At 63.9% G+C, this 23,466-nt stretch overlaps 6 protein-coding genes across 9 annotated transcripts in view; 3 read left to right on the top strand and 3 right to left on the bottom strand.

Annotated features, from left to right (window-relative positions):
• Nucleotides 1-66: 66 nt before the first annotated feature.
• LMAN2 (lectin, mannose binding 2) lies at nt 67-4,362 on the top strand. Its single transcript, XM_090020823.1, has 8 exons — nt 67-279; nt 395-513; nt 598-715; nt 1,259-1,338; nt 2,742-2,903; nt 3,131-3,245; nt 3,490-3,609; nt 3,936-4,362. Exons 1-8 carry the CDS (start codon nt 102-104, stop codon nt 4,094-4,096), a joined length of 1,053 nt encoding a protein of 350 aa, XP_089876949.1. The 5' UTR covers nt 67-101; the 3' UTR covers nt 4,097-4,362.
• Nucleotides 4,363-4,424: 62 nt separating this feature from the next.
• B4GALT7 (beta-1,4-galactosyltransferase 7) lies at nt 4,425-6,579 on the top strand. The gene is made up of 6 exons (XM_090020824.1): nt 4,425-4,621; nt 4,722-5,066; nt 5,436-5,661; nt 5,782-5,865; nt 5,963-6,067; nt 6,156-6,579. Exons 1-6 carry the CDS (start codon nt 4,572-4,574, stop codon nt 6,309-6,311), a joined length of 966 nt encoding a protein of 321 aa, XP_089876950.1. The 5' UTR covers nt 4,425-4,571; the 3' UTR covers nt 6,312-6,579.
• Nucleotides 6,580-6,797: 218 nt separating this feature from the next.
• N4BP3 (NEDD4 binding protein 3) lies at nt 6,798-14,149 on the top strand. Of its 2 annotated transcripts, XM_090020820.1 has the most exons (5): nt 6,798-6,934; nt 10,921-11,328; nt 11,650-12,195; nt 12,519-12,776; nt 13,129-14,149. In XM_090020820.1, the coding sequence occupies exons 2-5, from the start codon at nt 10,951-10,953 to the stop codon at nt 13,684-13,686; spliced, it is 1,740 nt and encodes a 579-aa protein (XP_089876946.1). In that variant the 5' UTR covers nt 6,798-6,934; nt 10,921-10,950; the 3' UTR covers nt 13,687-14,149. The 2 variants fall into 2 exon arrangements, with proteins under 2 accessions (XP_089876946.1, XP_089876945.1); XM_090020819.1 differs by lacking the exon at nt 6,798-6,934 and having other exon boundaries at nt 7,371-11,328.
• A 927-nt stretch (nt 14,150-15,076) lies between these two features.
• Nucleotides 15,077-18,101, bottom strand: NHP2 (NHP2 ribonucleoprotein). Its single transcript, XM_090020723.1, has 4 exons — nt 17,944-18,101; nt 17,789-17,858; nt 16,266-16,371; nt 15,077-15,463 (listed from the first exon to the last, which is right to left on the bottom strand). Exons 1-4 carry the CDS (start codon nt 18,092-18,094, stop codon nt 15,338-15,340), a joined length of 453 nt encoding a protein of 150 aa, XP_089876849.1. The 5' UTR covers nt 18,095-18,101; the 3' UTR covers nt 15,077-15,337.
• An 84-nt stretch (nt 18,102-18,185) lies between these two features.
• LOC149856028 (bromodomain-containing protein 8-like) lies at nt 18,186-18,798 on the bottom strand. Its single transcript, XM_090020724.1, has 2 exons — nt 18,575-18,798; nt 18,186-18,324 (listed from the first exon to the last, which is right to left on the bottom strand). The coding sequence occupies exons 1-2, from the start codon at nt 18,796-18,798 to the stop codon at nt 18,318-18,320; spliced, it is 231 nt and encodes a 76-aa protein (XP_089876850.1). The 3' UTR covers nt 18,186-18,317.
• A 468-nt stretch (nt 18,799-19,266) lies between these two features.
• BRD8 (bromodomain containing 8) overlaps nt 19,267-23,466 on the bottom strand; it is a 27,938-nt gene continuing 23,738 nt past the window's right edge. Inside the window, exons 24-29 of one of the 3 annotated variants that reach the window (XM_090020713.1) lie at nt 23,348-23,461; nt 22,294-22,776; nt 21,082-21,224; nt 20,237-20,323; nt 19,731-19,799; nt 19,267-19,404 (exon numbers count right to left, since the gene is read on the bottom strand). In XM_090020713.1, coding sequence (XP_089876839.1) covers nt 19,296-19,404; nt 19,731-19,799; nt 20,237-20,323; nt 21,082-21,224; nt 22,294-22,776; nt 23,348-23,461 — 1,005 coding nt within the window. In that variant the 3' untranslated portion in view covers nt 19,267-19,295. Of the gene's footprint in view, nt 19,405-19,730; nt 19,800-20,236; nt 20,324-21,081; nt 21,225-22,293; nt 22,777-23,347; nt 23,462-23,466 lie in introns of those variants that run through there. The other 2 variants (XM_090020714.1, XM_090020716.1) reach the window with 2 other exon arrangements.

Raw genomic sequence — 23,466 nt, 5'->3', positions numbered from 1 at the left:
GGAGCGCGGCGGCCTCGAGGGTACTTCCGGCCCAGGCTTGGCGGGGGACGGGTTTTGGCGCGTCCCGGCCGGAAGCCGGAAGTGGGAAGTGGGGGGTGGCAATGGCGGCGGCTCCGAGCAGCGGTGGCTGCGCGCGCGGGGGCCGGGGCCGGGGCCGCCCCACCCGCGGGCTCCTGCCAGGGCTGCTGGTCCTGGCGGCAGTGGCGGCGGCGGCAGAGCTCACTGACGGGAACAGCGAGCACGTGAAGCGAGAGCACTCGCTCATCAAGCCCTACCAGGGTGAGGTGGGGGGGCGGGGCGGGTGGCACTCCGGGGCCTAGAGGCTCCGCCGGGGCTCGCCCGTGGCCGGCGGCCCCCAGCGCCGGTCTCACCCACTCCCCGCCTGCTGCCGCAGGGGTCGGGTCGAGCTCGATGCCGCTGTGGGACTTCCAAGGCAGCACGATGCTGACTAGCCAGTACGTCCGCCTGACGCCCGACGAGCGCAGCAGGGAGGGCTCCATCTGGAACCGCGTGGTGAGTGGGTGCAGCAGGGCAGCGGGCGAGGGAGCGCCGGCCGGGCTGGCTGGCCGGCCAAGCGTGACCACCTGTTCCTCGCAGCCCTGCTTCCTCAAGGACTGGGAGTTGCATGTCCACTTCAAGGTGCACGGGGTGGGCAAGAAGAACCTGCACGGGGACGGCCTGGCTCTGTGGTACACGCGGGAGCGCCTCGTCCCAGGTACCGGGGTCCTTCGGGGGGGGCCTGGCTGCTTGGTGGCTGCCGACTGCAGTCCAGCAACGAGCTGCTGTAGCTCCGCCGCTGCCCTCGGGTCCTGCTCCTGGGCAGCGCCATAGCCAGGGCTTTTCTGTCCTTGGGGGCTGCAGCGTTCAGCCAGGAGCACAGCTAATGGCGCAGCCTGACCTGGCAGGTGCCAGGCTGGTTTGTCGTGTTTCAGTCATGTGGGTCTTGCTGATCTCCAGTGCCAGGATCTCCCTGGGCACCAGACCCTGAGCCAAGCGCCTTCCTGCAGAGAAGCTGTCTGCTGTAGCACGTTTAAGGGCCCTCACTCCCATCCTCGTGCTGTCGCTGTTCAGTGGCACATGCATGGTCTGTGAGGTGGGCCCCACGCTGCACAGGCCAATTGGGAAGCCCACCAGGACTGGCACAGCACCACAAAGTGCAGGGTCTCACTAGACGACTTGGTGTCACTTGCTCTGGACAGGGACAAGGGCTGCCTGGCACCTTTGGCATAGAGCTCCCTGCTCTACTTGGCTCTTCTAGGTCCTGTGTTTGGCAGCAAGGATAACTTCCACGGCCTGGCCATCTTCCTGGACACCTACCCAAACGATGAAGCGACTGAGGTAGGTGGCTCAGCGCCTGGTTAGCGCACTGGGAGGCTTAGCAGGCTCAGGGCAGTATGGTCAGGGTTTGCTGCAGCTGCACAGAACATGCTGCATGGGGAGGAGACTGGTGCTGGCATCGTGCCCTCTCTTCTCTTCTCCTGGGGAGAGGTACGCATGGTCCTAAGAGAAGGAGGGTTGCAGTTTGCTTAGTCCATCCTCTTGTCTTACCACCTACACCGGACCCGTTTCTAGGGTCTCTTAATTCTGCTGCCATAAGGGAGAGATGTAGAGAACCCACATAAGCCTCCAGGCTCCTGCTTCCAAAATGGGGGGGTTCAGGGAGTTAAACTCCCCCAGGGGGGTCTCTTGGTTGCTCAGCTTTTCCTCGGTGCTGCCAGACCCTGCGGTAGTACAGACAAAAGAAACCACCTCTGTCAAAACCTGATCCCACAGCTCTGCCTGGCAGGACCCTAGCCCAGCCCAGCTTGCCTCCCTCGCCTTGGAAGATGGGTCTGTGGTGTTGGACCCCTGCTCCGCCCTGTGCACAGACCTGGCAGGATTGCTTTAGTCCACTTGGCCCGTGTCTTCTGCCTCTGTCACCCACTTATACAATTATCAAATGCACCATCTGTGCCCAACCCCCTCCCACCCCCCCACTGTTGCTGCTGCAGGGGAGGATACTCCCAGTACCACTTCATTCTTCTTCAAACCCCTTCTCAAACCTTCTCTGCTCTGGCTACAAAATCCTTGCATGGTTGAGCCAGCAGGGCCTGAGGCTGCCAACCAGCCCGTGGAGACCACTGTGGTCTGCTTCCTAGTTCTGCTTCCTGTCCCCCCTGGTTCACCTCTCTCATCTCAGGCCTGAGCTACTGGTTCTCTGGGCAGGGACCATCTTTTGTCCCTGGGCATTCGCTACCTAAAATGAGGAGGAGTGGGGGCTCCACAGTGGTGCAGATGGTAAGAGTTTAGGAGGACTTGTCCTGCATTGCAGAGTCACAGAGTAGTGTCCTGTGGAAAGAAGGGAGGAGGCGGATGCCAGGGCTGGGGTGTCCTTAAGCAGGAATTCTTTGCCCAGTGGGATGCTGTCTGGGTGTTTGCTAAACTGGGGTAGTTGGGTTAAGGAGAGTGGAGAACAGCCCTGCCTGGAGCCTGCACCCTCTGCTGCCTGGCCAAAATCAGGTGCTCCCACTTCCAATCAAATTGCATTGATATGATGGCCCCCTCAGGATAGTGTGCCTAGCGGTCACAGCCTGCCAGAGGTGCCCTGACACAGCCCTGGGTATGTTGGAGCAGGCTGTTCCCTTAGGCACACAGGTGTGCCTGATCTGCAGGAGTGGGAGTGGGGGAACATTTGGCTCTCCCATCATGCAGGCTGTCCTAGTGCGTGGCAGGCTACGCTTCATGTCCTGCTCTGCCCGCAGCGTGTGTTCCCATACATCTCGGCCATGGTGAATAATGGCTCCCTGTCCTACGACCACAGCAAAGATGGGCGCTGGACAGAGCTGGCGGGCTGCACTGCTGACCTGAGGAATCGGAACCACGACACCTTCCTGGCAGTTCGCTATTCCAGGGGTCGGCTGACGGTGAGAGCGGCGGGGAGGTGGCACGGCATCTGGTGCCCCTTGTCTTGGTGTTTTGAGCAGGGCAGGGGGGAGGGGGGGCCATGTTGCCAGTGGGAAGGGGTCCTGTGCACAAAAAGAGCTTGTGCTCTCTGGCACCTGGGCTGGCCAGCCCTAGAGAGGGTGCAGGCCTGGCCTGGTGGAGGTGTGTGGGCAGCACGGCTGTATGCGAGAACCCCATGTTTGCACAGGTGATGACTGACATGGAGGACAAAAACGAGTGGAAGAACTGCATTGATATTGCAGGAGTCCGACTACCCACTGGCTACTTCTTCGGGGCTTCTGCTGGCACTGGGGATCTGTCCGGTGAGGAGGCCTTGCTCACTGGACTGTCAGTGCAGGACCCAAGCAGGAGCCGTTCTTTGCCACACAGGGGAGGAGACAGACTGTGGGGGGCAGCAGCAAGCTGGGGAAACCAAGGCAGATCTCTGGGGGGGGGGAGGACACGACACGACATGACACAAGACCTGAGTGCAGCAACCTCCCCTGTGGGGGACGTGTGGCTCAAAGGCCTTTGCCAATCTCTGCAACCTTGGCGGCTGTTTTCTAGACAATCATGACATCATCTCAATGAAGCTGTTCCAGCTCATGGTGGAGCATCCTCCTGAGGACGAGAACATCGACTGGACTAAGATTGAGCCTAGCGTCAGCCTCCTCAAGTCGCCCAAAGGTGAGTGTGGGGTGCTGAGGAGATTTGGTGGGTCAGGGCCCCACTCCATCTTTGCCTGACTGGGACCACTCTGCTGGCATCAGCGTGGTGTCTGCGCAAGGACCTGGATGGAGCAGTGTTGCGTCCAGTGATCCAGTGGGTGTTTTGGGGCAAAGGTGGGGACACTTCCCACGCAAAGCCGGGGGTGGGGTGGAGAGTTTACTGCCTTGGCCTGGGCTGCTGCCAGCTGTGGGGCAGGAATTGCTGGGGCTGGGCCTGCCAGTAAGCCCCTGACATGGGGTGGAGGCCTCTTTCCCCGCTCACCCTCGTCCTTTCCGGCCCTGCAGACAACGTGGATGATCCGACCGGGAACTTCCGGAGCGGGCCCCTCACGGGCTGGAAGGTGTTCCTGCTGCTGCTCTGTGCCCTGCTGGGCATCATCGTGTGTGCTGTGGTGGGTGCCGTGGTTTTCCAGAAGCGGCAGGAGCGGAACAAGCGTTTCTACTAGCAGGCCAGGCCCGGCGGCCTCAGTGACTTTTTCTAGGGGGGTCGGACATGGCTCCAGTTTGTAAACGTCGTTTCTGAGAAATAACAGGATATTTTTGTATCTCTTATTCCTGCCAGCCGCTGGGCGGACTCCCGGCGGGGTGGGGGGGGGGCTTTGTCCACTCTGGAGGGGAGGAGATCGCGGCCCCGCCCCCTGGGCCCGCCTGGGGGCCGGATGCGTGGGAGCCCAGAGGCGGCGCCGGGGGGACATTAAAGGAGTGACACCTACTTCCGCTTCCTGTCTTCTTGCCGGTGGCGCGGGGGCTGCTGGGAGTTGTAGTCCGCGGGCGGGTGTTGCGGCCCGGCCTCCTGCAGCCCCGCTCTGTCCCCCGAGCCCGACTGCGCGTGCCGGGCCGGGGCGCGGACGCAGGCCGGGCTCCGCTCCCGCTGCGCCGCGCGGGGCCGGAGCCAGCGTGGCGCGGGGCGGCGCCGCCGCGATGTTCCCGGCACGGCGGAGGCCGCTGCTGCCCACCCGCGACGACAGCGGGTGAGAGCGGGGTCGGGGTGGAGAGGGGCCGGGGGTCGGGGCGGAGGGGGGCCGGGGCCGGGGTCTGCGCGCTCCGCTGACGCCCCGGTGCGGCCCGCAGGTCCCGGCGGGCGCTGCCGCGGCGCTGCCCCGTGTTCCGGCTCTTCGTGGCCGCGCTGCTGCTGGGCCTGGCCTCGCTGCTCTGGCTCCAGCTCAGCTGCGCGGGCGACGGGGCCCGGCGGGGCCGCGGGGCCGCGGCCGCCCCTCCGCGGCCGTGCCCGGTCGAGCCGCCGCCGCCGCCGCCGGGCGAGGAGGCGTCGTGGGGTCCGCATCGCCTGGCGCTGCTCGTGCCCTTCCGCGAGCGCTTCGAGGAGCTGCTGGCCTTCGTGCCGCACATGCACCGGTTCCTGAGCGCGCAGCGCGTGCGCCACCGCATCCTCGTGCTCAACCAGGCCGACCGCTTCAGGTGCCGCCCCGGGCAGGGAGTGGGGAGGGAGCCGGCGCCGGGCGTCCCCGCCTGGCGCTCCTGGACTGGGCTGGAGGCGCCCCGGGCGCCGCCGCTGGCTCCTGCGACCGCGCGCCCAAGCCCCCAGCACGCGGGCACGGCTCCTGGGCCAGGAGGTCTGGGAGCTGCGCCTCAGCCCCGAGGCCCGCTCTACCCCCGCACTGGGCGCTGCCCTCGGCCTCGTCTGCGGGCCCCGAGCGCCGCCCGCGACGTGCGCAGGGGCCAGGCTGCTGCGATCTGAGAACTGGCGGCAGCATGGGGGGGCACGGCCGGGTGCCTGGGGGAGGATGCGCCTGGTGCCCGGACAAGACTCTCCTGGCCTCTGGGCAGGTTTAACCGGGCCTCTCTGATCAACGTGGGCTTCCTGGAGAGCGGCAACGACACGGATTACATCGCCATGCACGACGTGGACCTGCTGCCCCTCAACGAGCAGCTGGACTATGGCTTCCCCGAGGCGGGGCCCTTCCACGTGGCCTCCCCGGAGCTGCACCCGCTCTACCACTACAAGACCTACGTGGGCGGCATCCTGCTGCTCACCAAGCAGCACTACGAGATGGTGAGGGGCGCGGGCAGGCCGGCGCTCCCCATCCCGACGCGCGGGGGGAGGGCGGCTCAGCGCCGGGGGAGGAGGAGCGGGTCGGGCAGCCCCGGCCTCAGCGCCGTGTCCTCGTTTCAGTGCAACGGGATGTCCAACCGCTTCTGGGGCTGGGGCCGAGAAGACGACGAGTTCTACCGCCGCATCAAGGGGGCCGGCCTCCAGGTAGGGGTCTGCTCCCAGTCCCCCCCGTCCCAGGCTGGGGGACCCCGTGCCCAGGGCAGGAGCTCCGGTGGCTCAGGCCAGCTCTGCTTTCCGCCAGCTCTTCCGCCCCTCCGGAATCACGACTGGGTACAAGACCTTCCAGCACCTGCACGACCCGGCCTGGAGGAAGAGGGACCAGAAGCGCATCGCGGCACAGAAGCAGGTGGGAGCAGCGCTGCGGGGGGTGGCAGGGCCCGAGTAGTCCCTGCCAGGCCTGCAGCCCGCGCCCCTTCCTCCCTCCCTCCCTGCAGGAGCAGTTCAAGGTGGATCGGGACGGCGGCCTCAACAACGTGCGCTACCGGATCGAGTCGCGGACGGCGCTGAGCGTGGGCGGAGCCCCCTGCACCGTCCTCAACATCCTGCTGGACTGCGACCCCAGCCAGACGCCCTGGTGCACCTTCAGCTGAGCCGCCCGCATAGCACGCGGGGTCGGCCGTGCAGCCTGCCGCCCCGGCTGAGGCTGGGCCCCGCAGCGGGGCAGGTTCGCCGCGGCAGGCCAGCGCCGGAGGTCGTGCCGTGGCGTGGGGGCCGGGAGGCCCTAGGGGCCGGAGGAGCAGGAGAGGGCGCAGCCCGAGCGCGGGGCTCGGGAACGCGGTGCGGCCCCTGCAGCGCCGGGGAAGCCGCGGCCCACGCTGGACGTGGCGGAGCTGGCGGACAATAAAAAACCGAAGCGCACGTGTGGTGTGACTGCGGGCGCCCCGCGTCCCTGCCCCGCCTGCGCCCAGGCCTCCCGCTGCTCCGGTGCCAGGTCTCCGGCCCGGCCCCAGTGCTCCCGGGGGCAGCTGGAGCCGCCCGCAGCGCTGCGTGTGGGGGCGGGGGCGGCTCCGCGGGGAGGGCCGGCGAGGGGCGATGCCGGCCGCCCCGGGCCCGAGTCCCGAAGCGCCGCCGCCTCGGCCGTGCCGCGCCTGGCGCCGCTCCGCGCCGGTGGCTCCGGGCCGGGCTTTGCGGCGGGCGCGGGGCCGGGCCGGGTTTTGCGGCCGCCCGAGCCCGCGTTCAAACCGCGGCGAGGGAAGCGCGGGGCGGCAGCATGGTGAGTGCGGCCGCGGGGCCTCGGCTCCCTCCCTTCGGTCCCCGCGCGGGGCTCCGGCCGCAGCGGCGCCCGCCCGCGGGAGGCTGCGGGGCCCAGGCCGCGGGGCGCGGCGGCAGGAAGGGCTTTCGCGCTGGCTGGGGACTCCGCGCCGGCCGCCCGGACTTGGCCGGGGCCGACCTGGGCCGGGACTCGGGGGGGCGGGAGCCGGGCTGGAGGCGCGGGCCCGGGGCTGCTGTGGCGGGAAGGGACCGGCGTCCCCCCCACCCCGCGCCCAGCTGCTCCGGCGGCGGCAGGAGCGCGGCTGCCCCACCGGCTGCCCGGGCGTCTTGGGCGGGCCGCGGGCAGGGACAGGCCGACATCGCCGCTCCCAGCAAGGTGCAAGCCCGGGGAGTGCCGGGCCGGGCTGGGCTCGGCTGGGCCTGGTGCTGCACCTGCCCTGGGTGCCTAGGCTCTTCCTTGGGCTGTTTGTGGAAAGTCCTGCCCCAGCCTGGGCTGCTGCTTTCCCTCCACCAAGGCTTCTTCCCCACCTCCATCAGGCTGCCCTCGCCTTCGCCCCCCAGCACGGCTACGGCTCAGGCAGCGGCACGGCCAGCGCTGAGCACCCGCGGCTCTTGGGCCTCTGGCTGCGGTGGGTCGCTGCTCCCGCAGCGGGACGAGCACCAGGCTTGCTGCCAGGAGCCGTCGGGCGTTTGGGCAGTGCTTCGGGAAGGTGGCTGCAGGGGGTCTGCTCTGAGGAGCCGCCTGGGGAGCGCTGAGCTACCAGGCCTGGGGTTGCAGGGACCTTCGCCCCCAGGGTGCTGGTGCAAAACCAGTCCTGATTGAGAGCTTCCCCGCCATGGGCCTTGCGCACTCAGGGTCTCCAGCCCTGGCTCCGAATCCCTGTCTCGCTTTGCCCTGGCCCCGCAGGTTCTGCTCGGCCCCTTTGTGGTGCAAGCACCACGTGCTTGGCAAGAGCGGCAGGGCCCTGGGCTGGAGGATGGGGCCTGGACAGAGGAGAGCAAGTAGCTGCTGCCCCTCGACCTCCGGCAGCCCTGCGGCTGGAGCCCGGCACGTGCTGGGCTGGGCTGGGAGCCGGCTCCTGCAGGCGACTGCAGGGCCTCATCTGCTGCAGTGTTATGCAAGGGGAGAGAATCCAGGCCAGGGAGGGAGCCAGAAATTGGGGCAAGGCGCTGCCTGATGCGACAGCTACCATCCTCAGTGTGGGCACTGCGGCAGGCCTGACCTACCTAGAGGCTGGTGCAGTGATTGGGGCTGCAGCACTGTGCGGGGGCTGGGCGGTGACGGCCAGAGGCAGCGCGGGGTGCAGCGTTGCCCCTGGAGGGACCTGCGGGGGCTTGGGCGCAGGACGGTGGCTCAGGTGCCCTGAGGGCTGGCCCGGGCCCTGCTGGCACACCGGGCCTGGGGAGAGCAGCCCAGCAGGAGCTGGGAGCCTGGCGTCAAAGGAGTCTGGGTCAGTGTGGCAGCTGCCTGGGCCCTGGCAGCGCTCTCGTGGACTCCAGCTGCTTGGAGGGGCTGTGGGAGGGTTGTTTGGGCCCCATCGGTGACCCAAGGCGGTGCTGGGGGATGTGCTTGTTCAGGGGAGATGTCAGAAGGGGCCTGGCCGCCTGGCCCCAGGCCTCACACTTCTCCTGATGGGCCCAGCGTGGGGTGAGCGCTGCTGGGGCAGGCCACGGGAGCCGGCCCAGGGGTGGATGTATGAGCCCGACCCCGTGTGAGCCTCCGCGCCGCTGGTGCCTCGCAGTCCAAGGCAGGCGGCCTGATGCCCCTGGCATTCCCAGTGCTCTTGCAGGCTGACCTGCTTCCTCATCTCAGCTGGGATTGGGGCCAGAGCCAAACCCTCTGCCTTTCCCAGGCCTGGCTGGGGACCAGTCCTGGCAGCGCCCTCGCGCCCTGCATCACATGCAGGAGCCTGGCCCTGGCAGGCGGGAGCGCTGGCTCTGTCAGGGCTGGGAGCCAGGTGCAGGTGTCTTGGGAGCGGTGCCAGGCCCAGGCAGGAGGCGACTGCTGGGCAGAAGCTGCCAGACGGGTTCGTGCGTGGTGCCCATTACGGAGCATTGTTTGTTTCTCAGGAGCGTGGGGCTGAGCCAGGGTGGCTTCCCGGGGTGCCACCAGGGCCGTGGGCATGGGCTGCACTGGGCTAGCCCTGGGATCCCTGCACCAGGGGCAGCTACTCCTCCACTGGCAGGAGCATGGAGGAGACCATCGGGAAAGGGAGAGTCCCTGCTCTCCCGGAGTAACAAGGACTATCGGCCATAAGCTGGCTGAGAGCAGGTTCGGGCTAGACATCAGGAGGGGCGACTTCACGGTCAGGGCGGCTAGGGTCTGGAACCAGCTTCCAAGGGAAGTGGTGCTGGCTCCTACCCTGGGGGTCTTCAGAAGGAGGCTCAACGTTTACCTGGCTGGGGTTGTTTGAGCCCAGTCCTCTCTTCTGCCCAGGCCGGGGGTCAGACTACAAGGTCCCCTCTGACCCGACTTCTATGAATCATGGCAGGCCCTGGCTACCGGCAGCCCCTGGGGCCAGCTGTGTGAACCGGGGGCACGTGCGCTGTGCTGGTCCGGCTGGGCAGGGGCCGCTGTGGCCCCAGGAGGTCTGAGGGCTTTGGCACTTGACGTGTGGTCGCAGCACAGGCAGGGATGCACCCACGCGCTACACGGCAGCCTGGCAGCATCCCCGTTGCCACGGGAACCTTTGCTTCTGTCTCACCAAACCTGACAGTGTTGGCAGGCTGCTCGGGGCGCTGCTCTGGTGGGACATGGGGGGGGAGCCGGACTCCTGCCTTCTTTCCCTGGCTTGGCTGCAGCTGTGACCCCTCAGTCTTGCTTCCCCACCTGCATGGCGGGGCCCAGACCCTGGGCTGCGCCTGCCAGACCTGGGCACTGGGGGTGGAGCCGGGGCTGGGCCTGCTGGACGCGGGGCAGGGCGTGTGCAGGGTCTCAGCCCCATGGAGCAGGCTTATCCGCCGCTCACCCGCACTGCTGGCTTCCTCAGAGTTTCCTTCGGTGGCAGCGCGGCCGGGCGGTGCCTGCAGCCTGGACACCTGCTCAGGAAACAGCCTCATCCTGTCCCGGCTTCTGGCTCTCCCCGCCCGGCCCCACTTGTGTGTGGCGCTGGGCCGGGACAGTGACTGCTCCCTGACTTCCTCTCCCACAACAAGGGCAGGCTGATGAGCAAGGAGGGAGCGAGGCATCAGGTGTCCCGGGTGGGAGCTGTGGGGGCAGCAGGGGCCGGATGGCTCTGAAGGAGCTGGGTGGGACCCAGCCTCACCCTGGGGCAGGGCTTGCAGCTTGCAGAGCTGTGGTGGGCCCTGGGCTTGTTGCAGAGAGCTCTGCTCCTGTCCTGGGGCACTGGGCACCATGGCCTGCTGGCAGGGCTGGGCCCCTGCCCTATGGTGCGGCCAGGCCCTGCCTGTAGCACGTCCCGAGGGATGCCCACTGCTCTGGGGCTCTGCTGCGCCGTGGCCCTGGACCGCAGATGCAGCAGCCCGCCCTACAGCTGGTCTCGGGACCCCTCTGAGTGGAGGCGGCTGCAGGCATGCCTGGCCAGCTGCCCCGGGCCTGCGTGGGGCAGGGCAGGTGCTCACGTGGACCGAGCGGGCGATGCCGGCTCTGGAACCTGCCTGCCTGGCTGGGCGGTAGGTGTTTATTTTGGTTTCCTCCCCGTGCCCCGGGCAGGGGCGGGAGGTGGGGCTGGGTGCAGGGGGAGCTGGTCTGCCTAGACGGGTGGCGGCAAGGCAGGTCGGCTGCAGCCGGCATCTTGCTGCCTCCTGGCGCGCTGCTCTCGGGCCCGGCTGGCTGCCTGGGGAGAGCAGGTGGGTGGCAGGAGACCCCTCCGGGGGTGCAGGAAGGCACTGCCTTGGCTCTCTGGGCTGGAGGGTGCTGGCAGAGCTGCTCTGTGGGGCTCCTGGCCGGCAAGGCAGGGGCCTGGGGCCTGAGCCCCCCAGAGCCTGGACGCTGGCCCTCGCTGACCTCTGCTCCTCTGCCTGCAGGGCTGGCATCCCGCACCTTGCTGATTCTCCATGGCAACAGCACAGGTCCCTCATGTGACCTGTGCGCCTGGCAGTGGCTTCCTGGACCCTCGCCTTGCCGGTGGCATGGGCAGTGTGGGCAGCCTGGTGGAGAGGCAGGATCTGTCGCCTGTGGAGCTGCGGGCACCCCTGGGTGGCGCGCGGGGTCTGCGGCAGCCCGACGGCCTGCTCCGGAAGGGCCTGAGCCAGCGTGAGCTCCTGGGCTACTTGCACGGCCCCCGGCGTGAAGCGCGGCCTGAACGCAAGTCCCCAGGGGGCTCCTGCAAACGGGACTATGAGAGCGACCGCGAGAACCGCTCGCCCGAGCGCAGCCCTCGCGGGGCCGACTTCTCCAAGAGTTCGCTGCCTGAGCGGGGCCGCTTCGACAAGGTGGGCCAGACCGGGCTGGGCAGTGCCCGTGGGTGACGGGTGTCTGCTGGCAGAGGACATGGCCACGGGTCACAGCAATGCCTCCCCAGGTGCCTCGAATGCACCCATGTCTGGGGAGCATCGGGACAGGGCTTGTGGGGGCAGGGGCTCTAGCAAGAGCTGCCCTTGCACATCCAGCATCCCTGCAGCGTGGCAGAAGCTGAGACCCAGAGGATGCAAGGGTCTCTGGGGAGGTCCTTCCACGAGGCCTGGGGAGGGCTCTGGCTGGGCCACAGCACTGGGGCTCTCCAGAGGCAGCTGACCCCAGCTCTTGTCTTGCAGTGCCGCATCCGGCCATCGGCCTTCAAAGCGGTGGCGGGGAAGGGCCTGGTTTCCATGCAGGGCCTGTCTGCGTCCAAGGGGCAGAAGCTGTCCAAAAGTAATGGGAGCCTGCACACGCTGTTGTCACCGGGCAGCTCCGGGCAGCCTGGCCCGCTGCGCACCCACCTGCTGCACGCCATCAGCCTGGACGAGGGCTCTGCTGCTGGCTGCGGCTCCACGCACTTCTCCTCCTACGTGCCCCGCTTCAAGCCAGCCCCGGGCCAGCTCAGCGCCTCTGTGGGACACATCAACCACATTGGGGGCTCTCTGGACAGGGCCTCACGGGGCCCCAGGGACCCCCTAGCATCAGAGCAGGTGCCGCTGCCCTGCAAGAGCACAGCAACACTGAGCCGGCTGCAGAGCCCTGGGGACCCTCCGCCGCCCTACGAGTTCACGTTCTCCCTGGAGGACGTGGTCAAGCAACTGGAGGACCGGCTGCAGGAGAAGGGCGGGGAGCTGCGTCAGCTGAAGCGCAGCCTCAGTGAGACCGAGGACCCCTTCACGCAGGTGAGGGCAGGAGGAGGTGTGGGGCAGGCAGTGCTGTGTCCCTGCCCCAGCAGGCAGCCAGGTGAGGGGTTTGGGAGCCGGAGCAGAGCAGGGACTGCTGATGGAGGGAGCATGCCCCGTGTCCTGCACCAAGGGCGGGGGGGCGCAGCAGGGGATCGCCACCGCCCTGCTGTGCTGGCTGAGCCCCCCTGTGAGGGTGCCTGTGGCCTGGGAGGGGCTCTGGGGTCCTTACATGGGGGCAGGGGTGGAGTCTTGGGGCTGCTAAAGGGGCTGGGCTGGCAGACCTCCCCTGGCTGCCAGCACCCAGTGCCACATGCTGGCAGGTGTTTGAGGACAAGCAGCGGCTGTGGATGGATGAGCTGGATGAGCTGAAGCAGATGTACATGGCCAAGCTGCAGCAGGTGACGCAGCAGGCGCAGCGCAGCCAGCGGGCCCTGCAGCTGCAGCTCTACAAGGCACAGCAGGAGAAGAAGCGGCTGCAGGAGGAGCTGAGCCTGCACCAGTGCCAGAGCGAGGAGCTGCGGCTGCGCCCACTGCCACCCGACCGCGCCAGCCCCAAGCTGGAGGAGGCCAAGTGGGAGGTGAGCATGGAGAGGCCTGGCCACAGCCCCTGCGCCCACACGGTCCCAGCTGCTCGGGCGGCTGACTGCAGTGCGTGTGGTGCAGACCTGCTCTGTGCGGCCAGGCAGAGCATGCCTGCATCACTGGTTCGCCCACGGTGCACCCGTGGGCAGGAACCTGCAGCCACCCGCATCCTTCTGGCCTGGGGTGCCTTGGCCTCCTGCATAGGGCTCAGCACTGGGTGGCTGCAACCAGGGAGGCTGGGGACACAAGGTCTCGAACCCCCCATATCCGTGGCCAGGGGGGAAGGCTTTGATGGGGGCCTCCGGGGCTGGGTCCCAGCCCTATGCCCAGCGCCTCATGCTCCTGCAGGTTTGCCAGAAGGCAGCTGAGATCTCCCTGCTCAAGCAGCAGCTGCGGGACTCGCAGGAGGAGATGGCCCAGAAGCTCAGCGAGATCCTCAGCCTGAAGACACAGCTGCGGGAGGCCAGAGCCGAGGTGCAGGCTCGTGACTCTCAGCTGGCACAGCTGGCGGATGCCTTCCCTGGCTCCCTGGAGCCCAGTGGGGATGCCCCCATGCCCCTGTGCCAGGACCTGTCTGGCTGCGAGACAGATGACTCCAAGTGCCGGGGCCTGGTCGGGGAGGGCGTGGAGCCCCTGGAGCGCCAGCTGGAGTGGCTGTGGGAAGAGCTGCTGCAGGAGCGACGCCAGAGCCAGCTGCAGGCCATGGACTTCGAGCTGGAGCGCAAGACGTGGCAGGAGGAGAAGGAGAAGGTGCTGCGCTACCAGCGGGAGCTCCAAGCCGGCTACATGGACATGTACCACCGCAGCCAGGCCCTGGAGCGTGAGCTGCGGGCCCTGCGGGCTGAGCCCCGTGACCCCGACCCGGACTCGCCCTGGATCCAGCGGGTCGAGTCCTCCAAGATCTGAGTGCAGAGCTCCAGCCTAGGTTGTGGGGACAGGCCCTAACTGCGACCAGGGGGCTGGGGCTGCCCATTGGTGCCCCCCGCAGAGCTAGAAGGGGCTGTGGGCATTGCTGGAGCCAAGGCTGCTGCCTGGTCCCTAGCCCTGCCACCTGAGCAGAGGCTGGAGCAAGGAGCAGGGCAGCTGCACCTCCCTCGGGGCACAAGTGACAGCCTGACGCCCTCGGCTCACAGGAGACCGCAGGAGCGGGCTGGGCTTCCTGCATGTGTCCAGCTGGGGCTGCTCCTGCAAAGCTGCTGGCCTGGGGCTGCCAGGACATCACCCTGGGAGGGCTGTAGGTGGCCCCGGAGGTCTGGGCTCACTAGTGCTCCGTGGCTGTCCTTGGGGGCCACAACCCACCAGGGCTGGATGTGAAGGCCTAGGTCTGGCACGGTGCTGCTGGCCTCTCCTGGAATAAACCTACCCCAGCTCAGTCCATCAGCCTCCCGCGGTCATGCCGTGCCACGCTGCCTGGGGCTGGTGCCTAGTGGGAACAAGCAGCTGCAGAGCTGTGCATGCGCACTCAGGCTTCCGGGGTCAAGGAGGCGGGGGTGGGGGTGTGCATGTGCCTGCTCCGGTTTCCAGGGGCCCGGGGGACTCAGCCTTTGGTGCCAGGCTGCTCCTTGCAGCCCAGCACCATGCACCACCACTGCAGGGGGCCCCTTAGCCTGGAGCTGCCACACCCCCCCCCCCCCACACTGGGGGAGGCCCCACAACCATTTTCAGCTCCTGAAGGGCATGGTGGGGTGGAGCTGCCCCTCACCCTGCTGCGCTCCTGAGCAGCAGGCCAGGGCAGGGGCTCCTGCCAGCAGCCATGAGGTGCCGGGGGCTGAGCCTGGGCTGGGTGGGGCACCCTGGCGGTGTCGCCGTGCTGTGCAGGTGGGTGGCCGGGCCGGGAGTGCTGCAGGGCCGGGAGTGGCAACACCAAAACTTGGCAGTGCTGCCAGAAACCGGGTGCAGTTGCAGGAGGAGCTGCTGAGTCAGGCTGCGCCAGGTGCCCCTACCCCCACCCCCAAATGGGGGCCAGGCTGGGAGCCCCTGCCCCCCTCCACCCCCAGGGCTTTGCCTGCACAAGGACCAGGGACCAGCACCCCTCCCCCCCCCCCAGGATGTTTGCACCGTGGGGGGGGGGGTGTTGGAAGAGGGTGCAATGGTTCACTGCAGGCATGTCCCAGGGCTGCTTCCACACCAGCCTGCGGTGAGCACGGGCAGCCCCTCCCTCCACTCCAACAGCCCACCCCTGGGGTGCGTGTGTGTGCGTGTGCGTGTGCGCGTGTGTGCGTGCGCGTGTGCGCGCGCGCGCGCAGCAGGGTATGGGCAGAGCCAGGGCCCCACCCCAGACCACAGCAAGCAGCAGTTTAAAACCATACAAAATTCATTTATTGAGAAGCAGCAGTGCCCAGCACAGCACACCCCCGCATGCAGGGCCTGGCCCCATCGCTGCAACATGCTGGTTTCTGAAGTACTGATCAGTATTAAGAAGTCCCATCCCCCGCCTGGTGCTGCAGGGCAGGATGACAACTTCCTTTTAAAATGCCCAAAGCGGGCTGTTTTATGGGACAGCTGGTGCGGTAAAGGCAGGCAGCAGCCTGAGTCTCCGGGCAGCGGGTGCCCCATGTCACAAGGGTACAGGGAGGGCCGTCACCTCCTCCAGACACTCCCCGTAAGCCTCCTCGTATTCCTCGTTGGGCTTGATCATGATCACGCAAGTCGGACGCTTGGAGCCTGCAGCTGTTCCTAGATCCTGAAGGAGGTAAGGAGATGCTGTTAGGCTGGTACAGGGAAGGCAGCTTCCATGCTCCTGGGGCCTGTGCGGGGGCTTCCTCCCCTCCACCAGGGCAGCATCATGCAGCCCAGTCCACACCTCCGGCCCGCTCCCAATCTGAGTCCTCCCCCCCCGCCATCAGGGGCCTAATGCCCACCCTCCTCCCCGCCGGGGCACCCCCAGCAGCAAGATGCTGCCTGTAAGGGAGCACTGACACTGCCCCATGCCCTGGGCACAGCAGGGCTGCAGCTCTACTACAGAACACAGAAGAGCACGAGGCCAGTAGCAGGCAATGCTGGTGTGGTGCTGACTGCGCTATGATCATGCCAGCTCTGCAGGGAACCCACTGCAACGCAATTAGGGATCACCCAAGCATGTTAGAGGCTGGAGACAGGCTGAGATGAACTAACAGACCCCATAGCTGCTCCCTTCTCCAGTGCACAGCAGTTTACTAGAGGTCTCCATGGGCAGAGCAGCTCTAGCCACCTTGGCAGGAAGCATTTGTCTCGGCTGGAGACCAGCTCAGCTCCTGGGCTGAAGCAGGATGATACGGGGGACCCACTGCAGAAGCTCCCTTCACTGAAGAAGCCAAGTCACAGTGTAAAAAAGACAGGAGCAGCAGCAGAAGCAAGGACCTCGGGCTAGGCCACAGGGCAAGCTTATTGCCACCAGAAAGGGAAAGGGATAGAATCCAAGAGCCAGCCTGGCCCAAGACTGCTCTGTGCTCTCCCAACTCCAGAGAGATTGTTCTCTGTTTTCAGACCCCTCCTACCCATCTTACCGTCTTGGAGGGGATGTAAGCATAGGGCAGGCTCCTGTCTTCACACATGATGGGGATGTGGCAGTACACCTCAATGGGCAGCGTGTCCCCAGCCAAGACCACAATCCTGGAACAGCAGAGAAAAGTTGTGGGACCAGGAAGGCAGCGAGAGCACGAGGCGAGCAGATGAGTGGGGGCAAGAGGGCTGGTGATGGATAGCATTTAGGGCTGGCACCGCTGGTCCCCCAGCAGGGTGAGGCCAGGTTTGGGACAGGGACACGCTCTAGAGGGCAGGTCCCACGGGACAGAATCAGCACCAGTACGGGAGTCCTGTGCGCACAGCACCCAGTAAAGATTCTAGTCCCAGGTCCCCACGCACATGGGCTGTCTACTGTATGCTGAGACAGCTGAGAGAACATGAAAGAGGCAGGATTTGTTTGGCAGTATCTTTTACTGGATCAACTAACTCTCTGGATGAAGACCAGACAAGCTTCCATGCACAAAACGTCCTTCTTCGGTCTGGGAATGAAGCAGCTTCAGCCTAAGCCAAGTACCGGGTAAAGCAATGTCACAGGAGTGGTAAACCAAAGGGATGGGAATAATTTAGAGGGGAAGTGGGCAACAAGCAAAGTAGCTACCAGACCAAGCAAACAGCAGTGCTCACAGACTTCGGTTCCTCTATTCCAACCTTCTGCTTAATCCATCCTCGCTGCTGATAAACCACAGCTCAGAAGGTCACTGCCCACTCTCTTTGGAAGTGACCATTTATATTTAGTAGGCTCGGAAAGCTGTCGTCACTGAGAGAGGTAGCCGCCCATGTTAGTCCGAAGTCAGGCAGAAGGCAGATTTACACCTCAGACCGACTAATTCTCTGAAGTGCAAGTCTTTGAATGATCGTCTTCAAGAGTCTGCCCTGTCTTCTGCCCAAGTCATAATGACGTGGCTCAGCTTAAAAAGGCCCTGACCTATGCCCACCCTGCTCCCTTTACAGCACTCGATGATGCTCACACAGCACTGGCAGCTCCACGAGACGCAAGCAATCAGCTGCTCTGTTACCTGATCTTAGCAACAACCACCCAAGTGTGCAAAGCAGAAACCTCTGACCAACTGTTTTACTCCATCAGCAGGGCAGTACCCACAGAACTGAGCACTGAGTTTCTGTAGTAAGCAGCTGTAGGTGAAGCACCTATCTGCACACAGTTGTTACTCAGCTTTCACACCCAGTCTTTGTAAAATATCTCTCTTCATTATAAGTATCAAGCTGTCATTATGTTACAATGCAGCATGCACCAGGCAAAAACCTGAACATTGCTACAAGTAGTGAGGGGTGCATAATTAGTAGTCCGTTGGGACTCCTGCGATCAACGGACTGGGTCAAACAAAAGCGATTGTTCTTCCTTGTACTCAGCAGCTCCATCTTCTGTCCCTCTCCCAGATGCAAGGATCAGCACCTTGTGCCGCAGCTCCCCCCCACCGCGATGGCACAAGGAGCCATCCCAAGAGCAGGCTGCCACTTGCCCCAGGGCCGCCACTCGGGTGCTTACCCCTTCTCGCCCTTGTTGATGAATTTCTGCACCTCCTTCACCCCGCGCCGGATCTGCTTGTGCTTCGCTGCTGCACGAGAAACGAGACGCGCGAGACGTCAGCGCCGGATGCGCGCGGGTCCCGCTCCCCACGCGCGCCCCGGCCCCGGCCCCACCTTTCTTGATGCATTTGTACAGCTTGCGCGTGAGCTTGCGCGGGGCGAGCGGCTGCGCGATGGGGTTCAGGTTCGCCAGCTGCTCCCGGTACGTGCGCTCCGGGCCGGCCTCCGGCTCTGCCAGCGCCTCTGACTCCAGCTCCCGACCCATCTCCGCGCCGGCCACGTGCCGCGTCGCCGCGCGCTTCCGCTTCCGGGTCCGCGCGGCCCCCCAGGAAGGGCCGCGGCCCGCCAATCGCTCCCCCCGCCCGCAGGCCCCGCCCAATGAGAGGCGCCCACCGCCCACGTACCGCCCCGCCCCGCCCCGCCCCACAGACCACTCCGGGGCCGGCGGCCGAGCGAAGCCTTTATTGGGGGCGCCGCGTCCGCCGCGCTCAGCACCTGCGGGCGGGAGAGGCGGCGTCAGGCCCCGCGGGAGGAGGGCGCCGCGCGTGGGCGTGGACGGGTCCCGCCCCCTCCCCCGGGTCGCTGCAGCCTCGGAGGTCTGGCCCAGGAGGGAGGGCAGCGCCGGTACCCCCGCGAGAGCCCCCAGCCCCGGGGGCGGGCACAGCCTGCTTGCGCTGGGCGCTGGTTTGTTTCTGACAGTACCCGGGGGCGGGGGCAGGGCACCCGACCGCGTGCGGCTTCTTACCTCTCAAAACGCAGCCTGTCCTGGGAGCACAGGAGCGCCTCACCCAGCATCTGCAGCTGCTCCAAGACCTCTTGCTGCATCTCCACGGCCATGTGGTGCACGTGGTGGTCAGCGCTGTTGTACATGACCGCGTTGTGGAACATCAGCATGAGGTCGCGCTGGAACTGAGCGGTGCTCCGGATGTTGCCCTTGGACAGACTTCTCTTTATGGTGGTTAAATCCATGGGTCTGCAGGAGGTGGGGAGGAGCGAGACCCTATCAAGTATCAGAACACAGGGACCCCCCCAGCCTCAACACCACCGCCTCATTCCCATCTCCCTGTGATCCGACATGCACGGCCGTTCTTAACCCAGCTCTCAAGTAGGGAATGAGATCCAAAAAAATCTGCAAAAACAGGAGGGTTTAGCCTCATCACCCAAGCACCGTGCCACTGGCAACTACTTCTAAAAACTGAGCAGTACTGAGTGTCAGACGGAAAGCAGCAAGCTGAACAACCAGTTAATATCAGCCCACAGTGAGGGGAAAAATGAAACATTAGTAAAAAAAGATCTGTAAGGAACCAGAATCTACAGTGCGTAGACGACACGGAGCTCTTGGACAATAATACACTGGCAGATGCCAGAAGCAACACACGATCTGGGGAGACCGGTCAGTGAGGAAAGCTGTAGCTCAGTGAACTGCTGGGGCAGCACCAAGCCCAGGAGCTGGTTGTGCTGGCCGCTCAGGTTCCTGCTGCAGACCAAACAGCCCTGTCCTCCGGGGGAAGTGGCTGATTCCTGAGGGGCTCGCCAGGTGGAAGGCAAGTCAGGAGCATAACAGCCACCAAACACCTAAGGGTGCAAATCCAAAGGAGGGAGTCAGGAGTCCATGCGGCTGCTAGGGGCATGTTATAAATAAGGAAACTGGATCTTTGGGACAAAAATCCCCTTGGGGGAGCAGGGCTGGGCAGGGTGGAAGCCCTGTAATACCGGGCTAACCCCAGGAATGTAAGCCTTCCTGCCCCAGTCTGAGGGGGCAGGTACCCTGTGACAAGCCTGGGGCAGGTTTCCTAACCCAGCTGCCTTGGACTTTCCCTCTCTGGCAGCTGGATCCAATTAGGCCAGAGAAAGCAGGTGGAAAGGGTCTCAAGCAGCTCTCCTGCCTTCTCCCAACTGACCTTTTCACCACATCCTTGTACCCAGGGGCTTGCTTGTCTGACACTGGCTTCAGGAACGGGCCGCTGTATCTAGGGGACAAGCCCAAAGAGAATGAGGCGAGATCCAGGTCTGCCCTGGCTGGCAGCCGACTCCCAAAGAGGGACTGGGCTGTGGGCAGCGACACCTTTGCTTGATAGGGCTCATCTCCCTGCCAGTGGCCCCTGGTTACAGTGGCTGGTAAAGCCAGCACCAGCAGAGGAAAAGCTCTGAGATCCTGCTGGGGCTGGCTGAAGCCAGACTTGGCCCTCTGCATCCTGCACAGACCAGTGGCTGCCCAAGTAGTAAGAATGGAGGTGCAAGGCCAGAGCCCCAGAGCAAGGACCCCTTTCTGCTGCAAGGCAGGCAACATGAGAGAGGAATGCAGGAGAAATGGCTGGACTGCTGGTGTCTTCAAGCAAGGGGTGGGGAGGCTGATGGCACTGGGAAGCCAGGGAAAGTGTGGACCCACGCCACCCTCCGTACACACCTGTGACTGGCTATCATCTTCCAGATGGACAGCAGAGTCTTTTTGAAATGCATGCGCTGCAGAGGGTCATCCCAGCTCAGCTTCACCCTGCACAAGACATCACTCATTCAGCATGCCTTGAGGTTCAGGGAGGGGCCTACACTGCTAACCTCCCAGGGTGTGTGGCCAGGGATGTACAGGGCAGGTGCCCCATGGGGCAGCATTTCCCAGTGCACTCTTTCCTGAAGTCTCTTTGGAGACCCTCCCTTAGGATTTACCTGTGCCCATGACCCAAGTCTACCCTGTCTTGGCACCACCTCTCTGGCTGCTGAGCCAGAAGGCATCAGAACCTGGAGAACAGTCACTGCACTCTGGCAGGAGACTTTTGAACAGGGTGTCTTCTCTCTCTGTTGGGAGTGAAGGGTGTCCTCATTTCTTATGCACCATTCTTGGTTCATCTCCTGACCCTCCTCGCCCACACACCACCCAAGGGAGAATCTGCAAATGAATGGCCTGTTTCTTGAAGAGCATTTGGGTCCCAGGGGGGAGGCTGGCCCCACTGCTCAGTGTACCATATGCTTCCCTCAAGGACAGTGCTGGCAGGCTGTCTGCAGGACTGCCTGACAGAGCAGGTCCCCAGCTCAGGCTAGGCCATGGTCACTTTGTCCCCGCTCCCCTTTTGCTGCACCTGCAGTAGAACCAACACCCAAGGTTCAGAAGCCCATCACCTGCAGCCACCGACCGGGGCCATCTCTTCCTCCACTTTCTGCTGGCTTGCCACCCTCCCTGAGGTGACATGCCCCAATCCCTGGCTTGGCCTCACACAGACAGTTCCACTGAAGGCACCACAGGGCTGCACTACTCACAGCTGCAAAGGTGCTGGGTTCATGTGTATAACATCTGCTGGGAAACCCACAGAGGTTCTGCAGCCACTGTCTCCTTGTGCAGGGAATACGGTGTTCCCCTGCCTCTCCTGCTGGGCTTGTCCTGGCGCCTCCTCAGCCTTGCTCTGGAGGACAGACAGACAGGAGTGACTGCTCAAGGCCAGAGTCTCAGTGATAAGGTTGCTGGAAAAGCCCCATCCAGAGGTTGCACTTGCAGGAGCCAAGCTTCAAATCCTGGTCCCCAATCTCCAGGAAGTGGGTGTAGCAAGTGGGTACACAAGGAGCCCCCACAGTCCTGGCTGAGGTGCTGTAAGTTGTGCCATGAGTCACAAGTCTCACTCTGGATCTGACAGTCACCTTCAGTTTCCAGTGGGGATTGATAGCCCAGCACTGGCACTAAGAGGAAGGCTGTGGACATGCAGCAGGTAGAGATGGGGAGGAGATAGCAGTGTAACAGAGAAAGCTGAGAGAATGCAGAGACAGAGGACGGAACATGATTGTTCCCTCACAAGCTCCTTGTGACACAGCAACAGTGAATGGAGCCTGCGAGGGGGTGCTGAGCAGTGCTGCTGCAACAGCCACTTCTCCATGGAGCACAGGGACCATGGCTGTGTAGGACAACCCTTTTGCCTGGATGGCAAGCAGCACTGAGAGAAGAGAGAGCTTCCCAGTGTCCAGCACAGGGAACTGCCAAGGGCAAGTGGGTAAAGAAAGCCCCAGAGAATGGTAGAAATTTGTTCTGCAGGACTTTGAAAACTGGGTGGGTTCTAATGCTGCCTTGGCTCTGTAGAAGCAGGGGAGCCCCACAGGAATTTTCTGTCCCGAATGTCCAATTCAGGTGACATGGTAAAGCAAAGAGCCTGGCCTCAGGGAGCAAGGGACTATCCTGCTACATCTATCATTGCTGTTACTCAGGGTATGGTAACACCTAGAGGGGCACCACTGAGATCATGGCTTCCTTGGACCAGTCACTGCAGACAGTGAAGAGCTTGCCCCCAGTTATTATACTTTAAATATGTAAGATAGAAGTGAAGGGCCATTATCCCACGGGATGGGTGGATAGATTGAGACCAAAAGAAATTATATGATTGCTCAAGATCACGCAAGCGCTCTAAAATGAGAACCCGGACCTCCAGGGTCCCCGTCCACCACTTCTCAGCAAGGCCAAGAATCCAGCTGCCCGTGTGCATTTACCTTCATACTGCCTGAAAGTTCCTCCTCTAAGGTAGGCATCCCCAGGGAAGTCGGATTCATGAGCAGCTTCTGGTTCTTCTCTCCCTCCTGTATTCCTTCTGCATTCTCCACCACAACCAGGCACTCCCTCTCCTCTCCTGAATCCCCTTCCTCTCCTCCTGGGACCTGGGACTCTCCTGTATCCTCTCCTACATCTCGTGTTTCCTTTGCATCTTTGGCCTCCCGGCCCACATGCTGTAAATCCCCTGTCATCTGTGGCATGCACATGCCTCTTCCCAGGACAGGCAGTTTCTCAGCTTCCCCTGCCAGAATTCGTGGCTGCCCTTCCTCCTCTGCCTCTCTTCTTGGGACTGGGAGCCTCTCCATCTCTTCCTGGCAGTTGAGGGCTTCCATTTCTTCCTGCTCCCTAGCAGTACAAAAAGCCTTGTCCATCTGTGCTGGGTCTGAGCCCCTTATGCAAAGAGGTTCCATCAAGTCGGTCACCTGTAACAGAGCATTTCATTACTAATGTCAAACTGTGACAGGACAAGAGACTGGCACAAGCAGTTGAACGCACAAGCCCTGGGGGGCTACTGGATTACAGTAACAATTGCTGTTATACCACAGGGAGATTTGCAACAGCTTGTTACAACAGCCTTCCTAAAGGGCAGTTCTGCAGCATGGTCCACTCGGGAATCCCAAGGAACAAGCTATTACTCCTCACAGAGCCTTTAAGCAAGGAAAACGTCTGGGCTTCCCCCCAGAATAAAACTGTTCATCTAACAGCCCCACAAGGGTGTCTGTTGCTCCACCCCAAGTATTTTGTGGCAGGATGACAGAGATGCTCAGAGCACTGACATTTTAGAGGTCTGTGTCACGCAGACTCTCCCACCCACCCCAGCAGCTCTGCCTCAGAGAGGGACTGCAGAAGGCTGTCCTGTTCACACCGCCCTGCCACCTTCAGCAGTAATTCCCATATCAGAGGTTCACAGGACTCCGCCCTGCAAGCCTCCTCCTGGCTGCTTCCCTCAAGATCCTCCCAACAGCTGTCTCCTGTCTTCCTCCATCTCCTCACCTCCAGATCCAAGCTGGAGTCCCAGGAACTGTGAAGAGACTGGCAGCAGCTGCTCTTCTCAGACTCGCTAAGAGACTCTCTCTCAGAATCCAGCCACATCCATGTGTGTCCCATCTGCA

The sequence above is a fragment of the Crocodylus siamensis genome, chromosome 10 (genome assembly GCF_052110815.1).
Source record: "Crocodylus siamensis isolate JL-2025a chromosome 10, ASM5211081v1, whole genome shotgun sequence".
NCBI classification, from domain to species: Eukaryota; Metazoa; Chordata; order Crocodylia; family Crocodylidae; genus Crocodylus; species Crocodylus siamensis.
This window is presented reverse-complemented; position numbering and strand designations above follow the sequence as displayed.

What these genes read in the sequence shown, in the direction of transcription:
- LOC149856028 (XM_090020724.1), bottom strand. Translation starts at nt 18,798, where the DNA reads ATGGATTTAACCACCATAAAGAGAAGTCTGTCCAAGGGCAACATCCGG.
- LMAN2 (XM_090020823.1), top strand. Translation starts at nt 102, where the DNA reads ATGGCGGCGGCTCCGAGCAGCGGTGGCTGCGCGCGCGGGGGCCGGGGC. An exon ending in GCTCCATCTGGAACCGCGTG is followed by an intron (nt 514 to 597) that starts GTGAGTGGGTGC and finishes TGTTCCTCGCAG; the next exon opens with CCCTGCTTCCTCAAGGACTG. An exon ending in ATTCCAGGGGTCGGCTGACG is followed by an intron (nt 2,904 to 3,130) that starts GTGAGAGCGGCG and finishes ATGTTTGCACAG; the next exon opens with GTGATGACTGACATGGAGGA.
- NHP2 (XM_090020723.1), bottom strand. Translation starts at nt 18,094, where the DNA reads ATGGGTCGGGAGCTGGAGTCAGAGGCGCTGGCAGAGCCGGAGGCCGGC. An exon ending in ATCAACAAGGGCGAGAAGGG is followed by an intron (nt 16,372 to 17,788) that starts GTAAGCACCCGA and finishes CTGCTGTTCCAG; the next exon opens with GATTGTGGTCTTGGCTGGGG. An exon ending in CTTACATCCCCTCCAAGACG is followed by an intron (nt 15,464 to 16,265) that starts GTAAGATGGGTA and finishes TACCTCCTTCAG; the next exon opens with GATCTAGGAACAGCTGCAGG.
- N4BP3 (XM_090020820.1), top strand. Translation starts at nt 10,951, where the DNA reads ATGGCAACAGCACAGGTCCCTCATGTGACCTGTGCGCCTGGCAGTGGC. An exon ending in CCGAGGACCCCTTCACGCAG is followed by an intron (nt 12,196 to 12,518) that starts GTGAGGGCAGGA and finishes ACATGCTGGCAG; the next exon opens with GTGTTTGAGGACAAGCAGCG. An exon ending in TGGAGGAGGCCAAGTGGGAG is followed by an intron (nt 12,777 to 13,128) that starts GTGAGCATGGAG and finishes ATGCTCCTGCAG; the next exon opens with GTTTGCCAGAAGGCAGCTGA.
- B4GALT7 (XM_090020824.1), top strand. Translation starts at nt 4,572, where the DNA reads ATGTTCCCGGCACGGCGGAGGCCGCTGCTGCCCACCCGCGACGACAGC. An exon ending in AACCAGGCCGACCGCTTCAG is followed by an intron (nt 5,067 to 5,435) that starts GTGCCGCCCCGG and finishes GCCTCTGGGCAG; the next exon opens with GTTTAACCGGGCCTCTCTGA. An exon ending in TCAAGGGGGCCGGCCTCCAG is followed by an intron (nt 5,866 to 5,962) that starts GTAGGGGTCTGC and finishes GCTTTCCGCCAG; the next exon opens with CTCTTCCGCCCCTCCGGAAT.